Raw genomic sequence first — 11,082 nt, 5'->3', positions numbered from 1 at the left:
TGTAATTTTATAAATCAATAAACAGATAAAGGAATTAATTTTATAGATTTGATAGTTTTTGCAAATTTGTTGCAGCAAAGCAAAGATCAACTGGACTTACAGAGAAGGAACCCTGAATCACAAATATTCAATTTGTAATTAATTTTCAATTTTCTTGCGCACTCTTATTTTTTCAATAATTAAAAACCTTGCAACCGAATCAAATCCCTAGCTAGTAGTTGACCATGGAAGTATAAGTGCTCCCCGGCATCCAACCGACGGGAATGATGTTTTGGGCGACAAGAATCTTCTTCGACTCCCCAGACGTCAGCCGGAAAGAGAACGGTGGCTGTAACGCCCGCCCGGCATTCAACTTCCACTGCGCTCCCCAAGACGGCTGCATCGCCGTCCACGTCCCCGATGATCCCTCCATCAGCTCCACCGCCGCGAGTTCACCATCCCCGTTCACATTCTCGATGACGACGGCGAGGTAGTCGACGTTCGACCCGGCATCCACCCTAAAGGCCACGTTGAAGCCCTGGTAATTGCACGGTACTCTGCATACATAACAGCCAACACAAATTAATAGACGAAAGATTTAGATGATATTAGATTTATTATATATAGCTTTATCCTAAACCATAGGAGATTATATTTTTGTAACTAGGCACTACTAAAATAATAATTTCTGTCATCAATTAACCGTTAAAATAAATATCAATTGTCAAGTAGAGTCAAAATAATAAATCAATACTACTAGTTAGCGACGGAATATAAATTTAGTCGTTAGTTAATGATCGAGGCATTATTCCCTCACAACTTTATACAATGAAGTTAACACGGTTCTCCTTAAATTTCTTTTTACTATCAAAATTATTTAATTTTAATGATATTATATATAGTAAAATGATTTTCATTAAATTAATATAATCTATCCTATATATAATATTTTTGATAAATTGAAATTAAAAATAACTTATTTTAATGTTATATTAACTATATTATAATATAATATTTTTGACAAAAGAAATATGATGTTTAAAAAATTGGCCAATTTGATAAATCCACTCAAATAATTAATTTTCTATTGATTAAGAAAATATTTTAATTAATTAATTAACCTTGTGTATTCGACTGCCAGTCTTCCGGCATTCCGCAGCAGGTCAGCTTGGCCGGGTTTCGCCATGGCCCCGAAGGCGGCGCCGCTGAGGTCGAAATGGACGGGGTCAGTTACGCAAATCCCGCCAGGGCACTGGTCCGTGACCACGACCGTCACCGCCATGCCGGAGCAGGCGGCGTTGGAGTTGCACAGGACTTGGTAGCACGCGCCGCACCCTCTGCCGCCCTTGAACAGCGAAGGGCCGCCGGCCGTTATCATGGACGACAGCGGAGCTTTAACGACGCCGTCAGCGTATGCACACGCGCCGCCTGATCAGAACGATATTCCATCTCCATAAACCGTATTTCTACAATAACATAAAGTACGTACGTACAGATCGATCGATATTAAATATATAATTACCAGTGCTTCCCGGGCCGTCGGGGGCGCCGTACCAGGTGGCTCCGGCCGGAGACAACGCCGCCGCCGGGGAAGACGCGTTCAAGAGGAGGAAAGCGAGCAGTGGCAGCACCACAATCTGCTTCTTCAAAATGGCCATCGCTCTAGCCTTATCGTGTTGAAAGGGAGGCATTAACGTAGTTAATCGATGATTAGGCTACGTGCTAATTATATATTGTGCTATATATAGAGTAATATGAAATTGATTTATTAGGATTTTGTGGTATTTACGTGACAAGTCAATAATGTACTCGTATGCATGAAATAATTAAGATTTCCATACACTTTGAGAATTAATTAATTTGGTAGATAAATGGCAAAATACGGCACATAATCACAGAGAATTTCAATTGTATGCAAAGTTTTAAATTTGGGGTGTAATTTATCCTTATTTTGGGCACATTTTAATTCATAATTACCAAAATTACAAATCATTAGATTAAGGCTAATTGGAATGATAAATAAAAAGAAATAAATATTGTTTTGGTGTAAAGAGAAATTTGTTCCTGATTAAAACAATATAATAGAAATTATATACCTAAAGTAAGTTATAGTTTTAGTAAAGATATATTACAACCCAAATTAAAACTTTGCATACAATTGAAATTTAAAAGGGCAATAATTAAAAGGATCGTCCTTTCTTATTGAAATTATCAAGGGGTGCATCTTTTTGATTATTTATCAAAAAGCCGTTTCACCTCATCAGATTCCCTGATGAAATTATGATGCAACTGTCTTAAGTATAGACGGATTTATGCTGGTTCAGTCGAAAAAAACGTGTTTCATTAAATCATTGCCCAAAAAAACCTAGCATTTATTACCATGTGTTCAATATAATTGTGCTTGAAAAAAACAAATAAATTTGGTATCTTAACGATCCGTCAATATCGGCTCTACGTATATACAGAAAGTAAATACAGATCTATAAGCATAGACACTTAGTGAGGTAAATTTCAGGTCGTTAGTTCTTGAAAATCGACTTCTCCCCATTACGTTAAAGATGTCATGCACCCATCGAATACACTACACCCTGAGAAACATGTGATATCTTGAAAGATCTTGTATTATGTGATGGCAAGGTCTCACATTAATTATTTTTATATTATTAATTTTATTTTCGTTGCATATGGTAAGGGATCTTATGTAATTATTATTTATATTTAAAATTCAAAATACTTTCATATTTTTTTTCCTTTTTTAATTGTATTTTTTTTGTTAGATTAGTAAAAAAAATTCTATTTAAAAATCCTAATATATAAATAAATTGATCTTTTCATATAATCATATATTATAATCTCATTAATTTTTAGCTACATTTTACATTATACGTCAATCTCAATTAAATTTATTAAAAATAATTTTTTGAATAAGAAAGATTTAATTGGTCAAATTAATCATATGTATTAAAATAAATAGGTTTTTAATTATTATAGTACAATTTCAATGTTCGATAAAATAATTAGCTATGCAATTAGAGACTTAAGCTAGAGTTGTCCCAGACTCTGTACCAATCCTTAAAAAAAATTATATAGATATTTTAAACTTATAATTTAAAATTAGTTTGTTCTTTCCCCTTTTTGCATTTTATTTTGATAATCCATTCCTTTCCCACTTAAAATTCAATCCACCTTCAATCCATCCCATACTCAAAGCCCAGTTCATTTTTAATTCCTAAATGTGTCCTTATGTTCTGCATTATTATCTCATGTGAGAATCATGAATAAGTCGAGCATATTCTAGAAGTTACGAAATCTCATGTGAGAATCATGAATAAGTCGAGCATATTCTAGAAGTTACGAAATTATAGCTGTTATAAATATTATAACAGTTACGATTTTATAGTTGTTATAACATAGATTTAACTTGTTTATCTAAAATTTATATTATAATAATTATGAAATTCAGGGCCGTCTCAATCATTTTTGAGGCCCTAGGCGGAAAAAAAATCAAGGTTTAAAATTTTGACCCGTACCGAGATTTTAGTCCTGAACCGGAGCGATACAGTTTCGGTATCATATCGTGTCGTGTCGATATAGTTTAAGTAATTTTTAAATATAAAATATATTAATTAAAAACTAACATATTTAACATAAATATTTGAAAAATAAACAAGATGATAAATAATCTTGAAAAAAAATGAAAAGATATGAAAATAGATAAATAAAAAATAAAAAATTTATTATAAATTTAAAATTAATTAGATAATTTTATTAGGATTTAATAAAGTCTCTTTAGATTATCTCTATCATAACTAGGAGTTGATTAAAATAATTACCTTAAGTTTAATTAAAACAAAAATTGAAATCCAACACCACTCGCGAGCCCGCACGACTTCGGCACTGTCGCGGGGTTGCACGACCAGTCATGACCGCGGGGATTGCGTGACTCCTTCAGCGTGACAACGTTGGCGCGTGCGACCCCTCTGTAGTGATCGCAGGGTCGCACGATGCCTCCGCGGCGTCAACGGGAGGGTTATGCGACCCTTCCACTGTGACCACGAGGGTGCGCAACACGTCGCACCTGTCATGGGTCTGGTGCAGGGGTCGTGCCGGTGCTGGTCGCCAAGCGGAACGAGATGGTTCGTCCGTTTCGACCGTTTCGGCATGAAACCATGAAAAAAATTTAATATTTTTTAAATAAATATTATTAGAAATATTTAATTTTATTAGTTATAGCAAAAGGTGGAATTTGTCACCCTAACAGCCCAACATGACCAACCCTACAAGCATCTGTAAGGAGAAAAATCGGGAAGCTGCAGTTGGTCGTTGTGGTGAGAGCATTTTTCTTGGTTTTGCCGAGATTCGACACCTTGTCCATTGTAACAATATCTATCACGTATTAGTCAACTCAACTATGTCCCTGGGATGACATTTATTTTTATTAGTAAAATTTAAAAAGACAATTTCATATATTGCCAATGATTAATTATACAATTGGAAGCAGTAGCCAACTAGGCCACGTAACAATAATTTTATCTTATGTCAAACCTAAAAAATAAAAAAATATTTTATATTAACTAATTTAGAAATAAGTAATAAATTATTGTAATACTATTAATATATATTTTAATTATAATTTTTTTTTAAAAAAAATATCAATTATTTTTAACTCCGAGGAAGGAAACTCTCGACATAGCGGTAAAATTATTATGTGACCTAGAGGAAATAGGTTTGAGTACTAGATATAGTCACTACTTATAATATACTCTTCCTCGAAATCAAATCTCGTATTGATGGGAGATTCATGAATTAAACTGCCTTTTTATCAATTTTAACTTTTATAAATTATTAATAAAATTTATTTAGTCAAAAATATTTAGCTAGAAAATGGTGAATTATTAAAAAAAGTGAAAGAAAAATAAAATTTAAGGAAGAAATAATACTACAATATTAAATATGCTTTTAACTTTGAAAAGTATTTTTATAAAAAAATATTAATTAAGTATAATCAATAAATATTTTTAATTTATTAACAAAATTTAATTTTGATAAATTAAATTTTAAACAGTAAAAAATTTAAAATTACTAATTAAATTTTAATAAAAAAATAAAAATAAATTACCAACTAAATCTAATTTTAATAGTAAAAAATTAAAATTATCAATTAAATCTAAGAGTAAAAAAATAAAAATGATCCAGATTTAATCTATAAAAATTTTAAAATTTTTGACCAAATATAGTTTAGCTAGTAAAAAATTAAAATTACCGATGAAAATAAATCTCGACTAAAATTTATTTTAGCTATAATTTTAAATATTTAATGTCTAAACTTATATATTTTTAAATTAATATTCATATTAATTTATATAGATATATATGTAAAATTTGTGGGCCCCAATATAATAGGGGCCCTAGGCATAGGTCTTAATGGCCTATGCCTTGAGCCGGCCCTGATGAAATTGTAACTGTTACAATACTTGTGACCGCTATAATTTTATAGTTCTTATAACATGTCCGACCAATTTAAAATTTAATATATGTTGTAAGAGATAATAACGCCAAATAATGTAAGGTAGTTGTGTCACTTTACATAGTGCTAGGGGAGTAGACACCTTTTTGATAATAAAAACAACCAAAAAAATAGGATAGTAACTCCGAGTTAAGTTGGAAGACCAAGAGGTCGAGGTCAATTACATGACAAGTTATTTATTGAGTAAAATGCTCTTGATTTAGTGTAGAGTTGTGTATGCTATCGAGTAGATTACTAGTTTATTGACTCTGAGACCGATGACAATTAAGTGAACTTAGAGGTAACACATGTTAGTCTCGTGTGGCAGGTAAAAGGTTGGTTAATTGTCTAAAATTACAAATATATCCTTATTGTGACTTTCAACTTTAATTAAAAACACTTGTAAGAAAATCAAAAATAAATTGCATAAAAATAAAAGAGACTACTAGATTTTACTTGGTTACAATCGGGGAGATTGTTAATCCAAGACGTTGAAAATACTGGCAAAGTTCTCATTTGATATAAGCGGAGAAGCCTCTTATAGAAGTTGAAGTACGAATACTGAAACAAAAATTGAAGAAGAAATACAAGTGTTGTTGCCAAACTAAGTGAACCAAGACTCTATTTATAGCGCTCTGGTAAAACTTATTCGTTGCTCACGTAGTGAACTCCAGACGCCTGGATGGTGATCCGGGCGCCTCCAACGTGGCAAAGTTTATCTCCGCACAATAACTTTGCAATGGCTGAAAGATAGAATTTTTCATGTACAGAAGCCTGGACCATCTCCAAGCTCCTGGACCTTTGCTGACGTGGACCCGAAGAGTGATCCAGTACGACGAAGAGTCTGTTCGGTACCCTGGTGGTCCGAATTCTCAAACTAGGTAGTTCGGGATGGACGATGGGATAATCGGCTGCGCAAGCGCGATTGAAGCCAACCGGAGGAGGAAGAATTAGTTGGAACTCAGTCGGCCCATCCACTCGGGTCCCTCGTTTGATGTGAGGGCTTGTCATCGATACAACCGTGTCGTTCGAAAAAGGACATCCGGATGCTGTTTGTTGTTATTGCACCAACTTCTGCACTCGGGGGATTATTAGCAGCTTTAAGTCTTCTTATGACAAAGTAACTGTAGTGAATCGTCCAGTCTCTTCCATCTTTATATTTCAGATCCAAGTGAAATTCCTACAGACTGCGCCAAATTTGATCATGTCTGAAATTGGGAAAGTGTGTTGGGTAGGTGGCTTCGATGTTAATCATGAGAAGACTTTGACATGGAGGCAGAGGGCTTCAAACAATCCTGCGTGTGAAAAAAAACATAGAGGGAAGAAAACATCAGCAACCAGGCTAGGGAGGGGCCTCTTGTAAGTGTAGTGGAGGCCGGCAAGAGAGAGGTGAATTGTTTCTGAAAAAATAAAGTATACCCTCCTCAGAGTTTTCAACTCAAAATAAAAGCAATAGCAAATAATAATAAAATAACTAAAACAATAAAGCTAACAGAAGGACAGAGAAGACCGGGAGTTAACCTGGTTACAACCAAGAAGGTTGTTAATCCAGGGCGATGAAAAACGCACACTATAAAAATCTCCTTCTCTAAAGGCAGAGAAGTCTTTTACACTCTAACAGCTCAGAACTATTGCTAGGAATTGATTACAGAGTTGATGGAACAATTGATTTCTAATTCCTAGCTCCAGAGGCCTTTATATAGCCTCTAGAAATTCTATCTCGGATGTCCGAGGCGCCTCCAATAGAGGTCCAAGGTGCCTCTATCGAGAGAGTGGATAAAACTTTATCTGAAGCTCAACGATCACTTCTGCTAGGTCCGAGGCGCCTCCAACAAGCATTGAAGGCGCCTTCAAGCTGGAGGCGCCTCCAAGCTTGAAGGAGGCACCTCCAAGCTGGTTGGCAGTTTTTTCCAGCTTGCTTGCTTCTTTGCTTCGTCTTCCGAAGTCTCGTTCTTTTGGGTGATTCCGGCCAACCGAAATAGGGCTCACCTGAACCCAATTTCCGGCCTTCTCCTCGATCAACCTTCCTCCCCGGCTTAACGTCCCTCGAACGTCGTGCATGTTCTTCTCGCCCACCGGTGTACTCTTCCGCAGCTCTCTCGTCCTTCGGACGCATCGAGTCCGTCGGCTCCCTTCCCGTGTCGTCCTTCTCGCTAGCTGCGTCTTCTGCTCGACTTCTTGCGCTCCTAAGCTCCTGCACACTCAGACACAGGGTTCAAACACAAAGCATGACCTAACCAACTTGGTTGATCACATCAAAACACCCACGGGGTCCAACACCTCTGGTGCAGATACTCCGACGCTTAAGTCAATCAAGTTATTGAGGGAAAAATGAATGCAGTGAACAGTAGAAAGGAATAGTGGGCTCTGAGTACATAATCTTGCATACATGGCCTTTTAGGAGGAGACTCCTTAATATCAATGTATTTTCAAAAAAGGACCAATCATTCTGACATTCTAACACCCTTCCAAAAATAGGCTCACTACTTTAGAGCTTTATAGGGTAGAAGTTTCCATCGTAAAGACTGCCTAGGAAATATTCCCTTGATTCTCTAACAAGAATTACACAAAACGTCAAAAAGGAATATTAGGTCATTGGGTTGATGGACCTTTAGTATGCTTTGTTGGTAGCTGACCGAGTCCCCTCTATCGTCCGTTCGGACCTCACTCGCAGATAGGGTAAGGTTAGCAAAAGAATGATGACCGGACTCAGCCTTCCCTCAACCTCTCCTCTCGGTCAAAGAGTCTGATCATACCGTGTGCCTAGCATGTCCGATCAAATTGTAGGTCTAATCAGCTAGACCACTTGGTCGAGACACATGACCATGTTAGCTCTGAGTGACTAAGAGGACTCGTCTCTAAATCATACTAAAATAACTCGAAGTTTCATTGATCTTGTGAGATTTGAGATCTAATCAGACCAAAGATTCGATCGGCTATACCACTCAGCTGAGACATGTAACCTTGCCAGCCTAAAGTGTTAGCCCCTCATTAACTTTGAACATCACGTCAACCAAACTGTTGGACAAACAATCTGGCGGAGATACTTGGGAATTAGTCAAATTTAAATATACAAAATTAAATTCAACTTATTTGTCTAGATGACCTAGGCTAATAATCTTAGGCTACCAACGGGGGTTGGTTTCTACCAAGTGCTAAGTGCAGACTGGTCGAATAGGCAAAGAGGTCGAGCGAGAAGATCAGCCAAGCGGGCAGTATATCTGACAACGCTATGTAGCAGATTAGGCAGAGTGACCGAGTGAGTGAGCAACTGGTCAGGCAGAGATGTCGAGTGGTCGATCGAGTGAGCGGGTGATCGGTCTGGCAAAGAAGTTGAGCGGGCGACCGGTCGGGCAGAGACGTTGAGCGAACGGCCGAGTGAGCGAGCGACTGGTCAAGCAGAGAGGTTGAGCGGGCGATTGAGTGAGAGAGCGCCCAGTCGGCAGAGAGGCCAAGCTTGAAGAGCAGTCTGTAAATAGTGCCGCCCGAGTGATAGAACAAGCTGAGTGGGCGAAGAATCCTAGCGGGTGAATGGATTGAGGCCTATAAAGGTTGTAATTTCCTTGAAACAGATTTACCTACCTCCGACTGTACTTTGAGGTTTACTCGGGTCGTCTATTTCCTAGCATATAATGGTTAACTATGATTCCCACCAAACACTGGTGGTTACGGTGAACTGAGTGGTATCTGACTGTTATCACGGGTACTCCACCGAGCAAGAGTTGAATGACAGAGGAGGAGGGGAACGAAGGTAGAGAGCTATTGCTTCTTTTTTTGTGTGTGCAACATTTTACCTGTAGTCTCAGTCTCCTTATATAGGAGGTCAGACCAAGGGGCAACATTTATGATCATTTAATGATCATTATTCGTTGTGCTGTAAAATGACAACATTTTATTCAGCTGCAATAATCTCTAATTAATGCATCGGTTACACCCTTAAATAAGTAGCATAAAGGTTTATGTGGTAGAATATTCCACTTGGGTAAATTTTGCCCTGATCAGTCCGATATTTGACATATATAGGTTGTGCTCGCACACAAGTCAACTTAGTTCAGTACAATTCGGGCCTTAGATTTACACCCTACCTTAGATTTTCACCCCCCCTCCCCGACTCATCCACTCGTGAGAGAGAGCTTCTCCCCATGCATTTGTTCACATCCTCAATGCATGTGAATCAAAATAAACCAACTAATATGCCTTGAAACTCCCAATGTGGGACTAAAGTCTCATTCACAATAGAGCTTCATGCCTTTTCTGCCTCTTTTTTTTTATTCACATATATCCAACAATCCCCACATGAATGGAAATAAGGTATGTGATAACATTTAGCAGTTAAGTCAAGTATAGAATAGGTAGGTTTTACCGTTTGAACCTTCTTTTATGAAGATCTGATTGCTTATTGGCTGACAATAGACGTGATGTCCTTGAACTGTTCTACCATCTGTGTAAGCATTGACATATTTCACCTAATACTCTCCCTGATATAACTTAATTCTCATGAGTGTATTCGTTCTTGGCCATGAGCATGCTTGGTTCTGTGAGAATTTCTAAGAATTGTTCCTCTAATTCTTTTTGAAGTGACCCCACTTCTTTCTCACATAGGTGATCTCTTAAGAGTATTCCTCATTACTCGGATTATTAAAAGTCGTATGCTTGACCTCCATCCTTTACTGATCCATTGGGTCATTCCCCATAGTGAGCAACTTTGTCGGTATAATTATGTTGTCCATTTGAACCTAGTTCTTGGGATCTCCAGTTTGCATAGGTTGGGTTTCCTTTGCACCAACATTTCTCATCGACATCAAGCTCATTTCTCATGATGAGCTTGCAACTAACTCTCTGTTTAATCCTTTGGTTAATAGATCTACTAGGTTATCTTTTGACTTCATATAGTCAACAACAATAACCCATTGAGAGTAGTCGTCTAATGGTATTATGTCTATAACATATATGTCTAGACTTACCATTATACAGATAGCTCTATGCCCAACCGATTGTTGATTGACTATCACAATGTATGCAAACTGTTAGTACAAGTTTCAGCCATCTCAGAATATCTTCTAAGAATTACCTTAGCCATTCAGCCTCTTCACAATATTTGTCAAGAGTCACAAACTCAGATTCAATCGTGGATCTAGTTATTACCATTTTCTTAGAAGATTTTCAGGAAATAGTTGTACCTCCAAGAGTGAATACATATCCACTCATAGACTTAGAGTCCTTTATGTCAAATATCCAACTCGCATCTTTGTATCCTTCAATCACAGTAGGATATCTCGTATAGTGTGGTCCATATTCATGAGTATACCTCAAGTACCTCAATACTCTTGTTATCCCTTTCTAGTGCTCAAACCGGGATTATTCGTGTATCTACTCAATTTACTTATTGCATAGGTCAATTCTGATCGTGTACAACTTATCAAGTCCATCAGACCTCCAATCACTCGAGAGTACTCTATCTGAGAGATACTTTCACCTCGATTTTTTGATAGATGTTGACTCATATCTATCAGCGTTCGTGACAATGTAGTATCATCCTTGGTGAATTTCTTGAGAATCTTGTTCACATAATGAGACAAACTAAGAATAACTTCTTC

At 37.0% G+C, this 11,082-nt stretch overlaps 1 protein-coding gene across 1 annotated transcript; it reads right to left on the bottom strand.

Moving 5' to 3' along the window:
- Positions 1 to 211: 211 nt before the first annotated feature.
- On the bottom strand, positions 212 to 1,637 carry LOC122001719 (expansin-B15-like). The gene is made up of 3 exons (XM_042556612.1): positions 1,502 to 1,637; positions 1,101 to 1,407; positions 212 to 536 (listed from the first exon to the last, which is right to left on the bottom strand). Exons 1-3 carry the CDS (start codon positions 1,635 to 1,637, stop codon positions 212 to 214), a joined length of 768 nt encoding a protein of 255 aa, XP_042412546.1.
- Positions 1,638 to 11,082: the final 9,445 nt, after the last annotated feature.

This window comes from Zingiber officinale, chromosome 1A, assembly GCF_018446385.1.
Source record: "Zingiber officinale cultivar Zhangliang chromosome 1A, Zo_v1.1, whole genome shotgun sequence".
Lineage (NCBI taxonomy): Eukaryota > Viridiplantae > Streptophyta > Magnoliopsida > Zingiberales > Zingiberaceae > Zingiber > Zingiber officinale.
Note: the sequence above shows the minus strand (reverse complement) of the source record. Positions and strands in the feature narration are given on the sequence as shown.